This window comes from Leguminivora glycinivorella, chromosome 24, assembly GCF_023078275.1.
Source record: "Leguminivora glycinivorella isolate SPB_JAAS2020 chromosome 24, LegGlyc_1.1, whole genome shotgun sequence".
NCBI classification, from domain to species: Eukaryota; Metazoa; Arthropoda; class Insecta; order Lepidoptera; family Tortricidae; genus Leguminivora; species Leguminivora glycinivorella.
The window spans coordinates 11,910,130-11,935,066 of record NC_062994.1 but is presented as its reverse complement, the minus strand read 5'-3'; the positions used below and the strand labels follow the sequence as shown (position 1 = coordinate 11,935,066).

At 35.9% G+C, this 24,937-nt stretch overlaps 2 protein-coding genes across 3 annotated transcripts; one reads left to right on the top strand and one right to left on the bottom strand.

The window, feature by feature from the left end:
- Positions 1-5,608: 5,608 nt before the first annotated feature.
- LOC125238536 (zinc finger protein 271-like) lies at positions 5,609-15,323 on the bottom strand. Its single transcript, XM_048145870.1, has 4 exons — positions 15,087-15,323; positions 13,004-13,192; positions 10,975-11,292; positions 5,609-8,394 (listed from the first exon to the last, which is right to left on the bottom strand). Exons 1-4 carry the CDS (start codon positions 15,211-15,213, stop codon positions 5,999-6,001), a joined length of 3,030 nt encoding a protein of 1,009 aa, XP_048001827.1. The 5' UTR covers positions 15,214-15,323; the 3' UTR covers positions 5,609-5,998.
- A 5,192-nt stretch (positions 15,324-20,515) lies between these two features.
- Positions 20,516-24,403, top strand: LOC125238822 (U-scoloptoxin(01)-Cw1a-like). 2 transcript variants are annotated; one of them, XM_048146269.1, is made up of 4 exons: positions 20,516-20,646; positions 21,738-21,912; positions 23,288-23,368; positions 24,316-24,403. In XM_048146269.1, the coding sequence occupies exons 1-4, from the start codon at positions 20,615-20,617 to the stop codon at positions 24,367-24,369; spliced, it is 342 nt and encodes a 113-aa protein (XP_048002226.1). In that variant the 5' UTR covers positions 20,516-20,614; the 3' UTR covers positions 24,370-24,403. The 2 variants fall into 2 exon arrangements, with proteins under 2 accessions (XP_048002226.1, XP_048002227.1); XM_048146270.1 differs by having other exon boundaries at positions 20,522-20,645; positions 21,743-21,912.
- Positions 24,404-24,937: the final 534 nt, after the last annotated feature.

Sequence of the window (24,937 nt, the reverse complement as noted above, 5' to 3'; positions counted from 1 at the left end):
TGGTTACTGGGTCCTTACAAAAAAACGATCTTAACACATCTACCTTTTTTTGAAGTCGGTAAAATTACGTACAAGGAAAATACTGACCAGGTTACCGAAAATTGCTTTAGAGAAAACCCTAATAGGATAACAAATAAATTGGATAAATAGGCAGCACTACATGATGCCAATTGGCAATCGTTTGGGGGAAATTAAAATTACTCTGGAGCTGCAAAACGAAATGGACATTATGGTCGTCTGAATAAGAGTGCTTATGCTTGTCACGTATAAGTTTATATCCCTCCTTATACATATAAAGAATGGGTGGACCTCTACAAGGAATAAGACCCGCTAGTTTTAGGCTCCAGTATTTATTTACCATGAGTCGAGTCAAGATCAAATGGCTCACGAAGCTGCTCGCTTCGCTCGGTGTCGTGACCGCGCTCACTGTTCAAAATAGCACACAACCCAAGATAACAGCAGCTGGTGTGAAAGATCTCGGATATGTGTCCTTAGTTCGAGATGGAACTCTGGAAGTGTACTGCTCAAGTGATAATAACAACCTCAAGTTCAGTGGAGCATCTAGTGACACAATTATTGTGAATGCCACTACTGTTAAAACGGAAATCACCTTCAGCGTTCAACGAAAAAGAACAATTTTACACTGCGCAAAAATAAATGCAACTGACAGGCTTTCTATGGATCTAGTCATGTTCCGTGTGATTCCTAAGGCTGATGTCACGAAATTCCAATGTTTTTCAAACAATTTTGAAACTTTAAACTGCTCATGGATAGGCAATGCACGTGGTGACTATACGCTGTCCATATCTTCAGAAGAAGATAACACAAAAATATGCTACGGTAGTTTGAGAGATATACGACAATCATGTCTATGCAATTTAACAAATATCAAAACTTCGTCGGCACGGTCGGCATCCGTAAATTTGCAGATTTGCGATGAGTTTGAATGCAACGACAAAGTGTTAGTCGTAGACCTACCAACAAATCGAAAAGGATTCGCAGACAATGGAGCAGTCTAGAGATGGGCCGAATATTCGGTAAATATTCGGTATTCGGCAAGTTTTTCAATGTTCGTATTCGGCCGAATAATTCGGTTGCATTGCCGAATATATACCGAATAAACAAAGTAAATAACTTATGAAGATCTTACGTATTCCATTGGATAATACTTATGCTCCTATTTTAGTTGCTTTCTAAGGAACTACTAAAAAGAGATGCCTCAAAAAGACCTATGGGTCAAAATATAAATACATTTTTTTTAAGTTAAAAAAACCGTAATTTAAGAGTTGAGAAGAGTTCCAGTTGTTTTAACTAAGTGTTAGTTGTCCAAAACCATTATCAATCATTTCATAGTAGTCTTTTTTAATCTTAACATCCGCTTTGAAAATATGGCGTAACCGAATATTCGGCCGAATGTTCGGTTCGGGCCCCTACACGTAAAGTGGAGAGTGATTTTTTTTTCATTTCAACCCTAACGTGTGATATATTGTTGGATAGGTATTTAAAAATGAATAGGGGTTTACTACAACCATTTTTTGATAATGCTCATATTTTCGGAAATAATTGCTCCTAAAGTAAAAAAAAAAAAATGCGTCCCCCCCTCTAACTTTTGAATCATGAGTTTAAAAAATATAAAAAAAAATCACAAAAGTAGATCTTTATAAACACTTTCTATGAAAATTATTTTCAACTTGATAGGTTAAACAGTTTTTGAAAAAAATACGGGAAACTACGGAACCCTACCTGAGCGTGGCCCGACACGCTCTTGGCCGTTTTTTTATTATGAATGGGCTTACTCTCGACGTGGCCTACGATAGAGTGAGCTCGCCCAGAAGATGCCTGTTCACCCTTGATTTGAAGGTTCTGATTTTTATAAGATTATGAATTTTAAGACTGTCTGTAATGTTGTCGGCTTAGAGAGGTGTGTCTTAAAAAAAAACTCTAAATACAATTATTGTTTATTTCAACATGAATGTTCAACTTACAACTGATATTATAAACTCAATAGTCAATATAAACTACAATAGGAAACAAAAACAAAATAATGATGATTTTTTCTTATTTAAATCTTACTATTAGATAACATTTATCGCTTCTACTCTTAATAGCTATTAAACAACTCTCATATCTCCGCGTATGGCAAAGCCGCAAAGCCATAATAGCATACGGTGTGTTACCACAAATTGTCTTTTTTTAAAGGAACGTAATATTAAATAGTATTTTTTAATACAGTCGCTCAAAAAGTGCCCGTTTTTTGTTTAGCGTGCGAGAAGTTGTATTTTACGCACTAGTGCGTAAAAAGTATGCGTTCCATTTTACGACTACTTACCGAGCTGTTTCAATATATTAGTATATTTTATTAAGACGGAATAAAACTATAAACATACTATTAAGTGATTAATGTTTAAAACATTGATATTTCATATGTAATTGTTTATTTTTAGTCATACTAAACATAATTTATAAAATGGTTTATACTTTGAAAAAGTGGCTCATAATGAGTCGTGTAAACAGAACGTGAAATGGAACGAAACCCGTCGTCTGTCATTTAAAGTAGTGGCGTCTTACCAATGTTACCAACTTAATGCAAGCACGTTCAAAAACCTTAATATGTTACGCGATTTGTCATAATAATTTTATGTTATTTGCAATACTTCGAGGCGTAAATGGTCGATTTAATTAAAATGTAGGTATATATTAAACAATCGTCCCAAATCGTAAATGTTTATATTTTTTATGGCACACAATGAAATAAATAAATTGTGTTGGATGGATAGCAAAATCGAAAATATGAACACAAGCTAAAAGCTTCAAAGCTCGAATTGTTAAAAAATGCGTCAATGTCACTGCGAAAATTGGGAGTTCGGATTGTTTATTGTTTTATTTCGTTGTAGTAGTGTTTTTTCGCAACTGTATTAAAAAACGTCGTTCGTCACACGTGCGAGAATGTCATTGTAAAGTAATGACATACTTCTCGCACTTATAACGAAATGTACTATTAATAAAGGTTCTGGTGGTGGTAACACACTGTATGTAAATAAAAAAAAAGTCGGGTTATTTGTATAGGCATAGTCAATCACGCGTCAACTAGCGTAAATTATCAGTGCTGCTACTTGTCAATAGATGTCGCGACGAACGACGAGTCTAATGCAGACCAATTTTTGCCTAATATTACAATAGTAGTAATCAGTATTTCGTTTTCAATTCCTTCTGCTTGTAATATAAGTTGTAAACTGTTCTAATATTAAATTTTTGGCCGACGACACACTGCTGCCACCTAGTATCGAGTAGTGGTACTGATAATTCACGCTACTTGACGCGTGATTGTTGCTAGATGTCACTTAACTATGCCTATACAAATAACCCGCATTAACTGATGTATGATGGGGTTACAATTTTTTCCCTTACTTATTCCTCTATCGTTATAATGTAATCAATAAAGGTTAACATAAAACATAATTCATTAAACAAATGTGTCGCTTAACTTCAAACCTGGGTAAATCCATTCTGCTTTAAGGTTGAATATATAAAAATATAATATGATCTGAAAGATAATCAACATTATAGCAATTTTGACTATAAAACTCCCGTGAGACTCATACATATTTAAAAAATATTTTAAGCGGGTTACTCACGTATTAAGTCGATATAGCGTTCGACATGTTTCGATCCAATTTTCGAGGATCTTTCTCAAGAGTAGCGACCCCGCCTTTACATGTCGAGAGCGCGACGCATACTGCGGGCGCTTGCTCTGTGTGCGCGGCTGCTAAGGGCGGGGTTGCTACTCTTGAGAAAGATCCTCGAAAATTGGATCGAAACATGTCGAACGCTATATCGACTTAATACGTGAGTAACCCGCTTAAAATATTTTTAAAAAACATTATAGCAAAATGGATTTACACAGTTTTGCAGTTCAATCACTCACTCAATAATCATATCACAATGACTAATACAGAGCCATACAAATTTATAATAAAGTACCTCAATACTTAAAAACCGAACCAACAGATTTAAACTTCATAATCGACTTAAATGTAAGCTGGTGGAAAAGTGTTACTATTATACTCAATTGCTGAATTTATGGAGGATAAGAATGTGTAATTTGTCCTCTAAAATTAAATAATTAAGTAAATAAATGATAATAATAAGTACTAAGTAGTTAAATTATTCATGTTATTTTACCAAAATGATATATGTGAAAAATTTGTAAAATGTATCGTTAAAGTACTAGTAATGTAAGATGTTTGTAAACAATGTTTTTGCTACACCCTTTCCAGGGTTCATTATGTATATGCTCATGTAACATATTGGAATGCAAATAAAGATCTATCTATCTATCTAATTTTTAACATCCCACAACTACGATATCTAACAAATAATCATATCTTTGTTTATAATATTTAATTATCAGGCCTCGGATTATTTTTCGCATGGTAAGATGAAAGAAAACTATGGAGTCGATATTAAAACTAAACTTTAATTCATAATTCATACTCATACTCACTAATTTTCTTAGTCCCGTAATACTTTTGTCCCTTGTGCAGGTTGACAGATCGAAAATGTTAATCGAAAATTAATCTTACTGAATGTAATTAAAATTATTTATGTGGTGTGATTTGGGAAGCCTTTTGCTTGGTAAAGGGTTACATTTACCCTGTAACTATATCAAATTAGTTACCTACTATTTTGTTTGGTTCAGACTACTTTGTTGCGGTAAACGTAATGCTAAATACTAGCTGATTTATCAAAAATCATTTGCATGTCAATGTCATGTCAATCATTCACGACGCGATGTGTCACTTAATTATTTATTGCAATCGGTGCGTGCAATAATTACGTAAACAATTATGTCTGATCCGCAAGTTTCTGCAATTTTATACTGGATAGAACCTTACAAAGATCTAAAATACGATCATGAGAAATGTGTTACTAGTACTTAGCATTACGTTTACCGCAACAAAGTAGTCTGAACCAAACAAAATAGTAACTAATTTGATATAGTTACAGGGTAAATGTAACCCTTTACCAAGCAAAAGGCTTAGGCACATAAATAATTTTAATTACATTCAGTAAGATTAATTTTCGATTAACATTTTCGATCTGTCAACCTGCACAAGGGACAAAAGTATTACGGGACTAAGAAAATTAGTGAGTATGAGTATGAATATGAATTAAAGTTTAGTTTTAATATCGACTCCATAGTTTTCTTTCATCTTACCATGCGAAAAATAATCCGAGGCCTGTTAATTATAGACGGCCAACCAAATCTTGGTACTAAAATGGCGCGAAATTCAAATTTTCTATTGGAATTAAAACTTAACCTTTGTCCCTTTTTGACAATCAATTTCTAAGTCTTATGGCTCAAGGCACGCATTTCATGAAAACATTTGGCCTTACATTTTTCAAATTGGCCGCCTTTTGACCGGTCTGGCTCAGTCGGTAGTGAGTCCTGCTAAGGCGCGGTCCTGGGTTCGAATCCCGGTAATGGAATTTATTTATGTGATGAGCACCGATATTTGTTCCTGAGTCATCGATGTTTTCTATGTATATAAGTATGTATTTATCTATTTAAGTATGTATATCGTCGCTTAGCACCCATAGTATAAGCTTTGCTTAGTTTGGGGCTAAGTTGGTTTGTGTAAGGTGTCCCCAATATTTATTTATTATTTTTTTTTGTGCCAAGCTTTGGTTGACCGTCTATAAGTAAGTAGGAGGCCTTTGCCGACTAGCAAACAGACTTTCTGATGATAAGAAAGAGAGATATATTAGAATACTAAAACTATATTCATCTGAAATGTGCTGAGGAAGAGGTTCATATAAAAAAAAGTAAAGAGCATTTAACACATTCACTACCAGGCAAAAAATGGCGCACGTCTTCAGAAACCGCCCTCTTGTATGGCGAGAACCGGTACAGCGGATTCCCCGGCATCTGAGAAAAGTTTATGAGTGGCCACTAGCCACCAGGCGGGTTCTTGGTAGTGTTAACAAATTCACAGGACTACGGGTCATGGGTCCGCAAATGTGCTTGTAACGAGGTCTTATGGCTGTAACTTCTTTTACATTGTTCACACGAGTATGGCCTTTCACCCGTGTGAATGTAGGTGTGGCAACGCAAACTACGCAAATCCGCAAACCGTTTCTTACAGGTCTCACATGAGAACGGCTTTATGCCACTGTGTATACGCTTATGTTTATTCCAATCCCCACACTGTGCAAATCGTTTGTCACATATATCACACTTATAAGGTTTTTCCCCGGTGTGAATTCGCATGTGCACGGTTAAATAACTGTTTTCCGCAAATTTCTTATCGCATATATCGCATGAAAAAGGCCTTTCACCAGTGTGTCTCCTTTTATGAGTTTCAAAATGACTTTTACTTACAAACTTTTCTTCGCACACTTCACAAGAATAAACAAATTCACCCAAATGATTTCGTCTATGTATTTGATAACGGTATAATCGTGTAAACTCTTCTTTACAAATTTTGCAGGTGTAAGTTTTGTGTTTCATGTGCTTACTCTTATGCTTGTTCAATTGGTTCAAGTGTGAATATCGTTTTTTACATATTTCGCACACGAATGGCTTGTCACCCATGTGTGCTCTTATGTGCTTAGTCAATTTCGACTTATTGGGCAATTCTCTTTTGCATATGTCACAGGTGAACTCAGTATCAGTGTGGGTTTGTTTATGAAGACTCAAATCTTTTCTGCGTGAAAATTTCTGATCACACAATTCACACGAGTAACATTTTTTGCCAGTATGAATTAGCTTGTGTTCCTCAAATTTGCTTTGTTCAAACATCTTATAGCATACTTTGCACGAATAGTACGTCCCATCAGTGTGAAGATTTAAGTAATGCCTATTGTATTGGCTCTTATACAAAAAACGCTCATCGCATAGCTCACAAGAATAAGGTTTATTACGCGTATGCATAATTTGGTGGTTACTCAACGAAGAGGGACTTTTAAACTTCTTTAAACACACTTCACACGAATATGGCTTTTTAGCGCGGCATTTATGGTCTCTATAATATTTTTGAAGTGCAAAGTACTTATCACAAACATCACAATAGTACGGCTTTCTGCCAGTGTGCAATAGCACGTGTACATTTAAAGCCTGTTTCAACTTATATCGCTTATCGCAAATTTCACAAGAATATGGTCGTTCACCCGTGTGTACACGTTCATGGCTTTTGTACTGACTTTGTGTTTTAAACTGTTTATTACATATATTGCACGTATATGGTTTTATATCTGTATGCCAAATTCGCATATGAATAGTTAAGACATTACTGTACACAAATCGTTTCTTACAAATTTCGCAAGCAAACGGTTTGTCACCAGTGTGTACGCGTTTGTGACTGTTCAAGTGACTCACTTGGGCGTAACTCTTTTTACATATATTGCACGAGTAAGGCTTCTCACCAGTATGAATTCGTTTATGCGATTCAAAACAGTTCAAATTGTCAAACATCTTGTCACATACTTCGCATGTAAATACATTGAGACCTAAATGAAGTCGTCGATGTATTTTAAAATGTGACAATTTTTCGAACTGTCCGTTGCATATTTTACATGAATACGATTTTTTGTCGACTTCTTTTGTAGTAGAACTACTTACGAACGCGGGCTGTGTTTTAGAAACACTAGAAGTATTAACTTCCATGCTTTTTTGTTCATACTGATTAGTCATTCCGAATTGCTCCACGTCGCGCGTTTTCTCGTCAATTATACTACTGTTAACGTTTGACTCCAAATTATTTCTAAGATGAAGCTTAACATGTTGAATCAAGTCCTCTTTACGTGAAAATATGCGATGACAAGTGTCACACACATATTTTGTGTCAATCATACGTTTTTTCTCATTATTTTTATGCGTGTTAGTTTTAAGTTTCTTAAATTTTTTGCTTGTGGATTTAGGTGGAGTCTCCCCTGTGTGACTCTCGACATGTGATTGGTTGAGGACAGATCGCATTTTTTTGGCATGGTGCGGAAGGCGCTGAGTTTTCACGAAGCAATGCCGTAGCGTATGTAGTTTGCTCGACGTTAGCTTAGTAATTTTGCAAGATAGTTTCTCCCTTGTGTGACCAACAGCATTTGATTGTTTGAGGAACATGGTGGGTCGTATTTTTAGCATATGTTGTGGGAGGCGCTGGATACTTACGAAGCACTCTTGTAGATGTAGTTCTCTTGATGTCAGCTGCGTTTTCATTTTGAGTGATAAGTCAGATTGTTTCTCCCCTCTGTGACTGTAGACTGTTGATCGATTGAGCGCGTTAGGCCGTTTTTTGAACCGGATCAGCGTATGGTGTGAAAGGCGCTCAATTTTCACGAAGCACTGACGTAGGATATGTGATTGGTTTGAGGTGAGAATTGTTTTCTGTTTTTTGACACCTGAAACGGACATTTTATATTTTATCTAAAACGACAATTCGTAGCGTCACATGCCTAAGGCACTGGTTAAACCAAAAGCGAGTAATTTACACGAATAAAAGATAGTCTCTTGCGTGTAAATAAAATAAAATAAATAAATAAATATTGGGGACACCTTACACAGATCAACTTAGCCCCAAACTAAGCAAAGCTTTTACTATGGGTACTAAGCGACGATATATATACTTAAATACATAGAAAACATCCATGACTCAAAAAACATAAATCATAAAAGAGACTCATAAAAGAGAGAGCGATTTATAAGTTCGTCTAGCTCGGCGACGAATTACTACTGGCTCGCGCTATCATTGCGTCTCTTTTATTTACACGGGAGTAACTATCTTTTGCTCGTTTCTATAGCCGATAGCTCACTCAATCAGCTTGTGGTGGGACCAGCGTTTTCCTCTCTGTATATTAGATTCTCTTTACTTTTACTTATATTCTGGGGTAACGTTACGGATAGAGAATTAGTGTTCAGAGCTAAAAAAAAGTGCTTTAACGATCAGTATGCGGTATACAATACATAGAATCGTGTAAGCCTTATTTTATCCAGTTAAATATTCTCATACTTCCTTGTCTATATTATATATATATATATATCAGTGGCGGAGCGTCGATACAACTCGATTCCCAACGGGTTCCCTAAAATTCTCTAGTATCTGTATAAGTCCATTCAAAACAGATGCCAAAACCCCTCCGGCTTTACCAACGAAAATTTTCACGCCCCGCCACTGATATATATATATATATATATATATATATATATATATATATATATATATATATATATATATATATATATATATATATATATATATTTATATATATATATATATATATATATATATATATATATGAAGTTGCATTGTATGTTAAGTATAACCCTGACCAATTCTCCTACTTCAATAGTTATCGCCAACAATATAAATTAAAATCTAGACCATGTAATACAGCATTATTTGCGAAAAGCTTTATTGGTATGGCGCCAAAAATGTATAATAAGTTACCTAAAGAGATTTTACGTATTAATAATGTAAATAAATTTAAAAATATACTGTACAAATTCTTAGTAACTAGAGCACTATTCTGTGAATGAGTTTCTCTCAGATTCGGGAAATTTTATAACTTTTTAACTTGCCATACATATTTTTTACTATATAATTTTAGACTTATTTTATAAAGCTACGTGATCTCTGTAGCCATATAGTATTTGTATGCCATGTGGCGAAGCATAGTGATACTTTTCTATACATTTAACCCTTAAATACATGTTTTTTTCTTTTAACATATTAATATATGTGATAGACAATGGTTTTCTGACTCTGGGAATAATAATAAAAAAAATATTTAAGATCGATTTTTATACTAAATCAGTGTTAGGAGTTAAATAGGCCAAATCTTATTTATACAAATATATCGTAATTGGTAAGTTTTATTTAAAAAAAATTATTACTATTACATTTGTGAAACCTTTATGATAAAATGTTTAAACATAAACTAATTACAAACTCTGAAAAAATCAGCCTAAATCACATACTAAAAATCGCCATCGTCCTGTTTTTTCACACTTTTCCGCCATTTCATCTTTATCCTTAAATAATAATAAATAATTAAAGCCGAGCCGAGCTCGTGAAAGCCGAGAAGGACAAGTCCAGTAAGTACCTAGACTTGGCTCACGAGATAACCGCCATGTGGGATGTTGATTCGACGATTATTGTCCCGATAGTCGTTTCAGCGAACGGTCTCATAGCGAAGAGTCTCGATCAACATCTCGAGAGACTCTCGCTAGGTGGTTGGATCAAGGGTCAGATGCAGAAGGCCGTGATCTTGGACACGGCCCTAACCACCGGCAGCTTGGGCCCTTGCCCCGCTGCTGGCGGCACCCTAGGTTAGGTTTTTTATAATGTGTTTATATATTTTGTATTGTTTTGTATGTGGTTTTGTATTTTACTTTTATAATCATATTATAAAAATACCTAGCCTAAGAAAGAAAATAAATACTGAGAATAATAATTAATAATAATTAAGCAATAAATGTGATTTTGGATAGCTACATATCGAGCCACGGGCCATCAAATACATGATGCATATCAGTGGCGGCTGGTGAAAATTTCTGCTAGGCAACACTAAGCAAAAAGAAACCTACCTTAACATTACTTTACGAGTACCTTAACGGTACTTTAAGAGTTTTGAATGATTCACGGTTATTTTCATTAGACTTATATTGACAACTTTAACATCCACCCGCCTTCGTCAGTTTTTCCGTGATCATGATGCATGCAACTGCGTCGCAATATCGGGAGCTCGACAAAAATCAAAAAGGTAATCACGGTCTATATCCCGGTCAATATAAGTCTAATTAGGTACTTTACTAAGTAGTAAACTAGTAATTAGTTTTAGGCAAGCCGGTGGGAATCGGCTTGTATGGACCAGCCGCTGCTGATGCATATATACATCACCATGCATTTAAGGGTTAAGACCTACTGTTGTACCTATGTTTGACAAATAAATGATTTGGAATTTGGGACTTGATAAACTCACCTTTCTCTGCACAATGCTTTGCCTTCTTCATATTTGACTTTTGAATATGTATTTTGACATGTCTCTTCAAATTAGACTTTTGGGTAAAACTTTTACCACATTTCTCACATGTAAGGTCCTTCCCTTCGTATTCTTTTACATATATTTCCTCATCAATGCCAGTATTTGTGTTCTGCGCGGATCCATGGTTGGTGGAGAGCGCCTCGTGGTTTCGAAGGCGTTCTAGTCGTACGTAGCAGTCCGGGAGTGCATATTCTGGGTGGGGAAAATCCAGGGGAGAAGAATTTGGACAGCAGTCTGCTTCAGGTGACACTCGACCTGATAATCATAAATCATAACATATATTTGTTTAGTTTTATCTGTTTGTTTAGTTTTAAGTTTTGTTTTTCTTTTAATTTTTAGTTCTGTATCCATACTAATATTATAAATGGGAAAGTGTGTGTGTCTGTTTGTTTGTCCGTCTTTCACGGCAAAACGGAGCGACGAATTGACTTGATTTTTTAAGTGGAGATAGTTGAAGAGATGGAGAGTGACATAGGCTACTTTTTGTCTCTTTCTAACGCGAGCGAAGCCACGGGCAAAAGCTAGTTGAATAATATTTAAAATAACACCTACTGAGTCAGTGCTATCAAATCACTGTCAACTTAGCTTGGTCTGATTCTAGATATTACATACATACATATAATCACGCCTGTATCCCATAAAGGGGTAGGCAGAGCACATGAACTACTAAGTTTCAGTGCCATTATAGATTTTTTATTGGATTTTTTTATTGAACTTTTTCTTAAGGCTGAATAAAAATTTATAATTAAATAAAAAAAATATATTTTAAAGTATTCTTCAATTAATAACTAGTATATTCCATAATCCATACTAATATTATAAATGGGAAAGTGTGTGTGTTTGTTTGTTTGTTTGTCCGTCTTTCACGGCAAAACGGAGCGACGAATTGACGTGGTTTTTTAAGTGGAGATAGTTGAAGGGATGGAGAGTGACATAGGCTGCTTTTTGTCTCTTTCTAATCCCCCCACTCCCCTTATATGGGGGGTGGAAGTTACTTAGGAGCATACCGCAATTTTTGAATTAAACGCGAGCGAAGCCGCGGTCAAAACCTAGTCCATACTAATATTATAAATGGGAAAGTGTGTATGTCTGTTTGTTTGTCCGTTTTTCACGGCAAAACGCAGAGATGAATTGACATGATTTTGTAAGTGGAGATAGTTGAAGGGATGGAGAGTGACATAGGCTACTTTTTGTCTCTTTCTAACGCGAGCGAAGCCGCGGGCAAAAGCTAGTACTACATAAACTTAAGGTTAGCTGGTAGAGAATGCCTTTTGGTATTAAATAAATAAATATTGGGGACACCTTACACAGATCAACTTAGCCCCAAACCACAGTATAATAAAGAGTACTATCGTACAGTATGGCCACTCCCGCTCCCCGCTGAAAGTGCCGCCCACCCCCTGTCGGTTACCTGACAGTTACCGCCTGTCAAAAACGCGAATTTTCGACCTGTCATATCTCACTCATACAAGCATGGTACGCGTTCACCTATACGAGTTTAGAATGTGTGCTAGGAACGCGCCTCTTTCATATATTTGATCGCCAGTGTCCGAGATGTGCCCAAACTAAGCAAAGCTTGTACTATGGGTGCTAAGCGACGATATACATACTTAAATATATAAATACATACTTATATACATAGAAAACATCCATGACTCAGGTACAAATATCTGTGCTCATCACACAAATAAATGCCCTTACCGGGATTCGAACCCAGGACCGCGGCTTAGCAGGCAGGGTCACTACCGACTGAGCCAAACCGGTAGTTAAGTTCGCCTTTTGTACATTTTTTACTGTGAAATGTGTCACTTAATTTCAAACCTGGGTAAATCCATTCTGCTTAAAGGTTGAATATATAAAAAATATAATATGATCTGAAAGATAATCAACCTTATAGTAGAATGGATTTACCCAGTTTTGAAGTTAAGTGACACAAATAAAGTTTAAATAAATAAATTAAACTTACCATGCACCACCAGCATTACATCAGGCCGATGAGGATGCTCCGGGCCCAATACCACCTCGCCCTTAACAGTATGATCCTTGTATAGTTCGGCGAGCACATCCACGGCACTGCTCTTGCACTCATTGTTCAACAGCTCTGTCTTTACTTGGTTTTCCTCATTTGTGACTTCAGCTTCTCCTTTATTAAGTGCTGTGAAGGTATAGGATAATTAAATTGGGGAAATATTTTGGTAGATGGCGCTAGTATAGGTTTTATTTTACCTTCCTAGTAGGTATGAGAGCTCATAAGAGGAAAAAACCTTGATTATTGTCATCAAAATTCATGTGGAGGACTACATATGAGTGAATCCACTTTTTCTTGTCTGTTATTGCCATGGTTACGGTCCCCTGAGTCACGCTCGTTTTATTCAAAATTATGCTACTGAAATTATGCAAGCATGCATGTAGTCCATGTTTGTAGGTGGCAAATTAAGGAAAGGGCTTGTTAACACCAGAAAAATGCATGTTTGCATAAATTTGTTTTTTTTATCATGCAGAAACGTCTGCGAGCGATATTACATATTTTTAAATTAAAGGAAAATGGAAAAATACACACCTCCGGCAGGACTCGAACCTACGACCTTTGGCCCCGGCAAGGCCAAAGGTCACAGGTTCGAGTCCTGCCGGAGGTGTGAATTTTTCCATTTTTCCTTTAATTTAAAAATCATGTTTGCATAGTTTAAGTAGCATATACATATTTGTATAAAACCAGCGTGACTCAGGAGACCGTAACCATGGAAAAAACTGACAAGAAAAAGTTGATTCAGCCATATATTATATTGTTTAATAAAATACCCTTATATTTACTCGTATGTCCTTTTTGCTGTGTACTTAACACAGCAAAGGGAATGTACAAGTTTCTAATGGGGCGGCAACGCGCATGTGACACTGTTTGAGTTGCAGGCGTCCATAGGTTACTGTGACCGCTTTACATCAGGCGGGCCGTATGCTTGTTTGCCACCGACGTAGTAAAAAAAAAAACAAGGTTTAGACCGTTAAGAGTTGCTACACTATCATATTAGGTGATTGTAATGGTAGATGTATTTAACTGTAAATAAATAAAATATTTTTTTTTGTACATAATACATATATAACAGGTATTACTTGTGTAGTTTTGTTTTATGAGATTTGACTTAAGACTGTGGTATAAAGAACATAATTTAAAAAAATCTTATCATTCATAAGATTAACAAGTATTAAACATATATCAGCGCCATCTCTAAATTAATATGAATGGTCACACCAGTAAGTAGAAGTGCATCAACAATTAAAGTCTGTGACTGGACATATAACACATACATAAAAACCTAACCACAAAATTTTGAAAAAACACCCGATGGTAACATAGTAAACCAATTTTCATGAAACATGGCTAAGAACACTCCCGACTAACTCAGCATTCAGACAAAAAAAAAACTAAATCTAAATCGGTTCATCCGTTCGGGAGCTATGATGCCACAAACAGACACACACTCAGACAGAAAGACAGACAAACATACAGACAGACAGACACGTCAAGCTTATAACACTCCGTCGTTTTTGCATCAGGGGTAAAAAAAAGGAATTGGGTGAATGTGATGGGTATGTGGATGTAATAAAATAAAAATAGTATTTAATTTATGAAAGTTCAGTAATTCTTTTAAGACATTTTGTAACAATGCATAGTTATTTTATCATTCAATAGACATTTTGAGTTTAAACACATTCGAAATGAAAAATCTATATGGCCGGCACTGACTGAATGCAGGCTGTTTGTCGCGAAGGTCGAGTTTACAGCTGAAGAGGGACACGAGTAAATGCAAAAAATGACAAAGAGCATTTTAAAAATAAATACTTGTACTTATGTCTTTGTATGTTCATTTATCATAATCTTTCACGCTCGATTTAAAATCACGCGTCGTTGGACTACCCGCGTGTTTAACAACTTATTCAACAATTCGGTTGCGGTCTTGCGGTGTGTACCTTACGGCTTCCGCGCTCAATTAATACGCTAAGTTTAGATCTCACTATTGGGAGACTGTGTAAAGTTATGCAGTGAAACTTACCATGATCGGAAACTTGATCGCATGGCTCCTCTTTCACATGTGCCTTCATCCATCCTTCAATACCATGCTGCCACCACTGTTCGCTCGGAAAAGTGCCAGGTCTTTTGTCGGATTCGCACATTTTCATACATTTCACTTTGAAATTACGATTGATATTATATCTTACAGAAATATAAGAGAAATTACTTGGAAAACAATGAAAACTAAAGGATAAAATCGCGAGAAAACAAAAGTGCAAGTATGCAAAAGTTTTTGAATTGACATTGACACCACGCCGCCTACAGATTCGATAATTGAAATGTACCAGAGACAATGACAGTTGCTTTTTTTTACAAATTGTTTAATGGTGCATTTACATTGGAAGATATTAATGACTTTATTATATAAAGAAATATATTATGATCTGAAAGATAATAAACCTTATAGCAGAATGGATTTACCTAAGTTTGAAGTTAAGAGACACAATTGATAATGAGAAATTCGTTTGTCGAGTCATTTCTGCCATTATAAAAATTTAAAAAATGTACGCGAAGCTTGAATGTTGCGCCTTTGTCTGAATAACTGTGTACACTCTATTTATTATTATTACTGTGAAAATAAAATACTAATAAATGAATAGAGCTGGTCAGATAAGTTCGTCACTCGATGAAAACGCGGCGCGGAATTCAAATTTTCTATGGGACGATAAACATTCATGTCTATTTTTTTTGATTTGCCGCCTTTTTCTAATGACGAAAGTCGCTTGAGGGGGTCTAAAATGCCCTAATTTAGGTACACCGAAAAAATGAAATATATCTTATTTTTAGAAATTAACATAGGGTCACGCTAGCGTGAAAAAGGTAATTTTGAACAAACATTTTTTATGGTGCCAAACAATTCCAGTTGATTTTTAACTACTAAAACTATTGATACTAGATATGAAAGGAAACGATGGGCTTACAAAAAAAAATCAAAAAGTAAGTTGTAGTTTTCATATGAAAATTTATTGAAGTGTTTCTCGATGTATGGCTATGCACGAGATCGATTTGCATGAAACTATTAGTTTGTTAAAAATTACCGTAACATGCCGTCTGTTTTTTTCCAAAGTCTGTATATTTCAATCTTCATTAATATGAAATCGAGGGATCTTTTGAAATCGACATAGAATAAAAAAAACGGCAAATATGAAAAATGTAGGGGGCAAAAGTTTATAATCCCATAGAAAATTTAAATTGTGCTCCTTTTTTAAACTCTATCAAACAAGTCTGTCAGTAAATAAGAACAAAGAAAACTATAGGTATCCTTTTCTCTAGCACCCTAAAGAAAAGGATGCATATAGTTTTCTTTGTTCTTATTTACTGACAGACTTGTTTGAGAGAGTATAGTGACAAGATTTGCTTAAACGTCTATATTTACGAAATATCCATATTTATGCTTTACTCCCCATGCGAAGCCAGGTCGGATCGTTAGTTCTAAATATTCAGTAGACTCAAGCAAAGACAGGTGGCATGCCATTGATAAATTCCAATTGTTTTGACCCCAGCCGGAGGTCGTGATCGCGACTAGTGGAGACATTGAAAACCAGTTCACTGTACCATTTTAGGGCGGCGCTGTCGCTCAATCAAATATAAGTGAATTAGATACGAGGTAGTGTATTAGCCAAGTTCATAAAGCCACAAATTAGCGATAAATATAATAACTATTTAATTATTTATAGACGGTAAACAAAATCTTGGCACTAAAAACGGCGGTAGAGAAATTTAGGGCTCAGCGGCCAATTGTCTTCATAAAGCGCGTGACTTTTTTTTATGGGATAGGAGACAAACGAGCAGACAGGTCTGATGGTAAGTGATCACTGCCGCCCATGGACACCCGAAACACCAGAAGTGTTGGAGGTGCGCTGCTGGCCTTTGAGATGGGTGTACACTCTTTTCTTGAAGGTCGTATCGGTCCGGAAATACCGCAGGCGACAATTCAATTACACAGTTTAGCCTTTCTAAGCATTGACGTTGGTGGAATCATCGCCGAGACATAACACTTGAAAATATCAAAATATCGAAAATGTAGGGGCGAAGTTCTAATTTCCATAGACAATTTAAATTTTTAGTGCCAATATTTTGTTGACCGTCTATAATAGTACATTACGATACAAGTGCGTAAAAAAGGAAGTTCGAAACGAGTGGCGATAAATTAAAACACGACGGAAGGGAGGGAATCGACACGAGTTACGAATTTCCTTTTCGCACGTGTATCGTACGACGTCTTTCAGTACAGATGGCACTCCGAAGTTTCGACCTGGCGTATAATGAACCACTTCTCGCACTAGTGCGTAAAAAAAACACCATCTGTACTGAAAATTTATTTTTCAATTCGCTAAAGCATACGCCTACTCTAAGTCCTAGTAAAAGCTAATCATTAATTAAAAGTATCATATACAAAATGACAGCATTACAATAGTATTATGTAAATGCGACAACAAGTTGAAACTATACATAATTAATGCTCTTATCACGTGTCAGACTATAACAAAATTGATAATGCAGTTACGAAACAATAAAACTACTGAATTCCATTACAACTTCTCAATTTTCGACCGCAAATGTAAACTTGCGGCATCAATTTTAAAATGACACTTTACTTTCCAAAGCTCGTATCAAAATTAACGCAAGTATTGGAAAAGGATTTCTTTTCTTTAAAAATAAGGTCGAAATTAGAAGTGCATTCAATATTAAAAATATTATTTGTAAAAAAAATCGATTGAACTGTCAGATAGCACGCGTTGGCGCCAGTATTTTTACAATTGTAAAGAAAAAAGTCGTAAGTAAAATAAGCATAGTGCATTTCTCATACTTTTTAAAATTTTGAACATCACTGGCCACTGTGATTGGCCGAGGTCACATTCCGAATTTGAAATTTTGCTTTACTTTGCGGACTGTCAAATTTTGAAATAAGAACGTACGGCCTTCACCTTAATGATTTGCTTTTAGATTTTTAGTGCATTTAATTTATGTAGGAAGTAAGTAATTGACTGGTTAGCATTCGTGACTTCTTTTATAATTTAGATTGTAAAGTTCAGCATGTACTCAAAAGTCGGTACATTCGTCTAAAGAATAATAAAAATACCTGGCAGTAATATTATGAACGTAAAGTCTATCAAAGACATATATAACTCCATATAGACAGATAAAACTGAGAAAAAAACGTACCTCAGTACCACACAGAAAAAGGTACGGTGGCCTAGATGGCGTTACACCTTTGGGAACGCTCAGCTAGATGGCGCTAATATTAATATTTGACATTTTATGTGAGGGCAATTTTGATTCACTTGACAATTTTATCGTTTTTTAGGGTTCCGTAGTCAACTAGGAACCCTTATTTCGCCATGTCTGTCTGTCCGTCCGTCCGTCCGTCCGTCCGCGGATAATCTCAGTAACCGTTAGCACTAAAAAGCTGAAATTTGGTACCAATATGTATATTAACCACGCCAACAAAGTGCAAAAATAAAAAATGGAAAAAAATGTTTTATTAGGGTATCCCCCCTGCATGTAAAGTGGGGGCTGATATTTTTTTTCGTTCCAACCCCAACATGTGATATATTGTTGGATAGGTATTTAAAAATAAATAAGGGTTTACTAAGATCGTTTTTTGATCATATTAATATTTTCGGAAATAATCGGTCCTAAAGGAAAAAAAAGTGCGCCCCCCCCCTCTAACTTTTGAACCATATGTTTAAAAAATATGAAAAAAATCACAAAAGTAGAACTCCATAAAGACTTTCTAGGAAAATTATTTTGAACTTAATAAGTTCAGTAGTTTTTGAGAAAAATACGGAAAACTACGGAACCCTACACTGAGCGTGGCCCGACACACTCTTGGCTGGTTTTTTAGACATTGAACTACATACTTATATTAAACTATTGAATCTATATCTTATGAAAAAATCTGGTATTTTGGAATCCCGAAGTACTTCAAAAACACGTGTTTTTGCGGGAAATAGTTAAAAAATAAGTCAATACAAACATACGGCCAATTATTAATATTATTATGGTCAGTGCAGCGATGGCATGCGCAAGGGCAGCAAGCGGCCTCGCGCCCGTGAAATCGATATGTGGACTAGTGGATGGCGTTATGCTATATGTAACCAGCATACAATACAATACAATAGCCCGTGTGGTGACGGGTTAAGAATTTCACCACCCCCTTTCTTCCCGTGGGTGTCGTAAAAGGCGACTGTGGGATATGGGTTAAATTGTGGCGTAGGCGAGAGGCTGGCAACCTGTCACTGCAATGTCACAGTTTCGTTTTCTTTCAACCCCTTATTTGCCAAGAGTGGCACTGAAACCTAAGTAGTTTCATGTGCTCTGCCTACCCCTTCATGGGACACAGGCGTGATTGTATGTATGATTGTATGTATGTATTAATTGTTAACAGGCAAGGCTGAGAGCGAGCGAGCGAATTTTTTAAGTATGTGTATATTTGTATACTTACAGTTTTACTCATTTGATACATTTAAATAATTTTTTACATTAACTTTGTATTTTTAAAACCCCCGATAGAAAAACGACAGCGTCAAGTTACCTGGTAGGTAACTTGACAAAATGCTGAGGGGAGACCTTTTCAGTGACGTTAATATAATACCTACCTATTAATGTGTATCATAGACGTTTGTAAGGAATATTGTTAACGTCCAGAATAAAATTATTTTCTTTATTTCTTTCTTCTTATAAATTTGACGTGTCTGTCTGTCTGTGGCATCGTAGCTTTCCGTTGGATGAATCGATTTAGATAACGTTTTTTTTTTGTTTGGAAGCTGAATTAGTCGGGAATGTTCTTAGCCATGTTTGATGAAAATCTTTCGTACATTTTTTCCATTGTTATAGTATTTTTATAAATATGAAGTTTATGAAGTTAGTTTTAGTTTTCGATTTCTTTCAACCCCTTTTTGCCAAGAGTGGCACTGAAACTTAGTAGTTCATGTGCTCTGCTGCCTACCCCTTTATGGGATACAGGCGTGATTATATGTATGTATGTATGTATGTATGAAGTTTATACTTAACTACGTTAACTTACGTAAGTACCTTACCTTATTTAACGTTATTCAAATACAAGTAGTAGTAGTAGTAGTAGTAGTAACTCTTCATTGTACAAAAACACATTAAAAATAACATACATTGAGATGCGAAGTACAAAGGCGAACTTATCCCATAGAGGGATTTCTTCCAGTTAACCTTTGAGTAAATGAGAGGAAAGAGTTAAATATTATTGAATATTAATATGTTATTTTAAAAGGTATGCAAAAAAAACATGGACCTGGAATGCCTGTATACAGTAGTTTTAATTTTTTTAATAATATCATTGGTTAAATCTATTTTTAACGCATAACACCGTCCCCGGATCTATATCAATGATCTATGGATCTATAACATTCTAATGCGGATAAGCTCCACGCACTTCAGTACAGTTTAGTTTAGTATAGTTAATCGCGCTCTCGACGACGCTCCTATTTATTATTTAATTTATTTATTTTAATTTAAGTTTAATTGGCTAAGATGTTGAAAATCGCTGTTGTTTTTTGTTTGGGTAAGATTTTTTTGATTACTTTCTGTTTTATAATTAATTAGATTTTTTATATGTATGCACGTTTTTGTATAATCATAATATATTTATATTTCAATGCTATTCCCTAAAAAAAACAAGCGTTAAGAAAAATATTAAAAAAAAACCATTCGAATTTTAATTATTCGATATGTTTTGAAGAATAAGAATAATTTGGATATGAATTTGATCAGTCAGAATAAAAAGTGACTTATTTGGTACCAAATATGTGTGAAACAAGTGCAAAATAAAGGTTTTATGGATATCAAGAACTTTCAATAATATATACGAAAAATTGCGAATTCTGTTTGTTTGTTTTTGACTTCCATAAATCACCAGTTGTAATTAATTAAGGTCATTATGAAAATTAATAAAAATATTATATTTCAGTATTATTTAGTTAAGTAGTTTACCAACTATTATTTTATAGACGTATTCTTACTAGGTACTTGTAAAACTAATATTTTTCTAGGTAGAATTTAACCACATCTTCAGTAAAAACACTACTTTTTTGTACAATTTTATCTAAAGAAATATGTGGTATTCTATGCGTAAAAGGTCTATGCCTAGAAGCATGAGGATATTTAAAATATCGGGAACCAAAGGAGTTACATATACTAAACCTAGAAGTCGATTATTGGTGGTTAAAAGTTTATTCGTTATTTACCGGACACCCTGTATATTAAATATGTATATTATGCGTTGTCTACCTTGTGTTTTATATTTTAAAGATTTACTGAAAGGTAAGGTATCATCACTTACAGGGATAAATCCGCTTTGAGTGTGTATATTTTTTTCAATGAAACGTGTTTTGTAATCTGCCATATGTACAATAAAATAAGGGACAGCGGGGCAAATCTCGACTTGGGCAATTGTAACTAATCCATTTTTTCTATTATTACACTATGATGTTGAGTTCTACATGTATCCACTGAACACGCCTACCATATATAACCGGTGGACACTCTATTTAATAATAAAACATGGAAAAAAATGGAATAGTTACATTGGCCCCCAGTCAAATTTGCCCCGCTGTACCTTACATACATAATAACAAAACTACAATTTTTCTAACTTTACAGCGACCCTGACCAACTGCCAGGTGCCAATCGACTTCGCCTACTACCACGATCTCCATTTACCCCACTCCCCCCCTCTCCACCCCACGTTAGCCCGGGAAGCTGTCCACACTGTCTTTAGCTGTTATGGCCGAGCAAGAGGCTATTACGCAGATTTAGACACTGGTTGTCAGGTAAAGCTGCCATGATAACTTACCCCACTCTCCCCCTCTCCACCCCACTTTAGCCCGCGAAGCTGTCCACACTGTCTTTAGCTGTCATGGCCGAGCGAGGGGCTATTACGCAGATTTAGACACTGGATGTCAGGTATCTACCAAGATAACTTACCTCACTCTCCCCAGCTTCACCTCCCTTTAGCCCGCGAAGCTGTCCACACTGTCTTTAGCTGTCATGGCCGAGCGAGGGGCTATTACGCAGATTTAGACACTGGATGTCAGGTATCTACCAAGATAACTTACCTCACTCTCCCCAGCTTCACCTCCCTTTAGCCCGCGAAGCTGTCCACACTGTCTTTAGCTGTCATGGCCGAGCGAGGGGCTATTACGGAGATTTAGACGCTGGATGTCCTGTATCTACCAAGATAATTTACCAAAGCATTTCTTTTTTTTGCCACTTTTATGAAGTGTGATATTTTTGGAATAAAAATGCTATTTCTACTCAGGATTACTAGCTTTTTGAATCCTAGTAGTTAAAAAAATTGTCCCATACGATTTTCTCTTATTTTGTTACCATTTTCCGTACATGTTGTATGGGGTAACAAAAGAGGAAAGTAACAAAAATGTATGGAAATTCTGGGACACTTTTTGTATCCCACTGAGATTGAAAGTACTCGTGATTCTGAGTACAATTGAACTAAAGTTCCCTAAAACAATCAAATTTTTTTTATTGGCAAAAAAAATGCTCACCCCTCTCTTCCCCCTACTTTAGCCCGCCAAGCTGTTCATACTGTCTTTAGCTGTCATGGCCGAGCGAGGGGCTATTACGCAAATTTAGACACAGGATTTATTTATTTATTCCCAGTTTACAATTGAACCTTAACAGCTAAGGCCCCAGCGGCACAATGATCAGGTAAGGCTATCATCTCAGCTATCATGATTTCCTAGCGGGGAAGATACCAGACGGGCCCTTTTGCCCGCGAAAATTTTAAGTTTCATTCGGTGGTAAGACCCTTGACACTTTTCGAGTCATTCGCTAAGCTCGTGGTTCAATACTGATACGACTGGTTAACTTGGGTCAAACAACAACTTCGCTCTCTTGTTAAAAAAGTCTTATGATATTTTATTCCTCATGTTTTCTGGGAGGTATGTCCAAAGATCCCCGATTAATCAGTTTTTATGTGTACAAATCCATACTAATATTATAAATGGGAAAGTGTTTGTTTGTCCGTCTTTCACGGCAAAACGGAGCGACGAATTGACGTGATTTTTTTAGGTGGAGATAGTTGAAAGGATGGAGAGTGACATAGGCTACTTTTTGTCTCTTTCTAACGCGAGCGAAGCCGCGGGCAAAAGCTAGTTATACATAATTGTGTTTTTCCACTGTTCCCAGGCGTATCACTTCTGCTGGCACCAGCGTCTAGTGGCGACAGACCTTTGTGCCAATGGGACTCTGTTCAACGAACAATTCCAGGTAGTCTATTTGTTTAATAATTATTATAAGTCAAACAAATTTTGGTAGTAACAAAATTTCAGCTCAATCGGAAACCGGGAAGTGGGTAAAATTGAGCTTCTACGTTTTGACGCACACTAACAAGGCAAGTAGAATATAACCACAAAATTAAAATTTTGAAAAAACCCCCGACCGCGACATAGTGGACCGATTTTCATGAAACACGGCTAAGAGCACTCCCGACTAACTCAGCTTTCAGACAAAAAAAACTAAATCTAAATCGGTTCATCCGTTCAGGAGCTACGATGCCACAGACAGACACACATACAGACAGACAGACAGACAGACAGACACACATACAGACAGACAGACAGACAAACAGACAAACAGACAGACAGACAGACACGTCAAACTTATAACACCCCGTCGTTTTTGCGTCGGGGGTTAATAATGAATCGGAAATCATTTTTTTTATGGGAGCTATATTTTTGCTCCTCCCTTTTCAGTATTATGGCGTTTATGATTCCGCTAACGTCAAGGTATACCTAGGCACAATTTATGAAGAGACCGCTGAGCCTTACATTTTTCAAATTTGCAAAGATTTGGTCACACATTTACTTATTTATTATTTATATGAGCCTAGAGTGTCCCACTGCTGGGCAAAGGCCTCCCTCTTCCCTTTCCACGAATCCCGGTCCTGACCCGTTTACCACCAGTTCTCATCAAAAGCGTCAAGGTCATCTCGCCAACGCCGTCGAGCTTTGCCGCGACCCCGGGTTCGATTTGGCGGGACCCAATTGGTTGTTGTTTTAGCCCACAAGTCATCCGGCATACGACTGTTTTATCACAAAATTTCACTAGAATCAGCTGAAAGCTGCGACTTATTAGAGGAGAACATACAAAAAATACATTGAGTTAAACTGTAGACCTACGCTCTCGCTCAGGTTAATAACGTCTTTTTTTTTTAGGTCTGTGATCATTTCTACAACGTGAGATGCGGGTCACCTTTTGAAGATTTATAAAAAATATGCTAACAATAAAACAAATTAAGAAGAATTTAATGTTTTATTAAAAAAAAATGAGTATTCCTTAAAATAAAAATGCATCTTAGAAATGCTACGCATATATGTATATCATATAAATATCTTACTAATGTAACTTTTGGACAAAAGTATAAAACGGTAGAAAAATGTATGAAAATTAAATGTAAAGTCTTAAAATTCATAATCTGAAAAAATCATAATCTTATAAAAATCAGATCGAGTGCACGGGGTTCCATACTATGGCACGCCACAGACAGTCTTAAAAATTCATAATCTTAGAAAAGATTTGTATGCAAACTGACAGTTCAAACTGACACTGACAGATCTGTCAGTGTCAGTTTGCATACAAATCTTTTCTAAGATTATGAATTTTTAAGACTTTCTGTGGCGTGCCAATTTCTCCACTGTCCACACACACTCTTATTTTTTTAAGATTATGAGTTTTCAGATTGATCTGACAGATTGCACACGTCTTTTTTTAAGATTATGAATTTTAAGACTGTGTGTGGCGTGCCTAAGTATAATTGACTGACTGGAGAGTGGATAA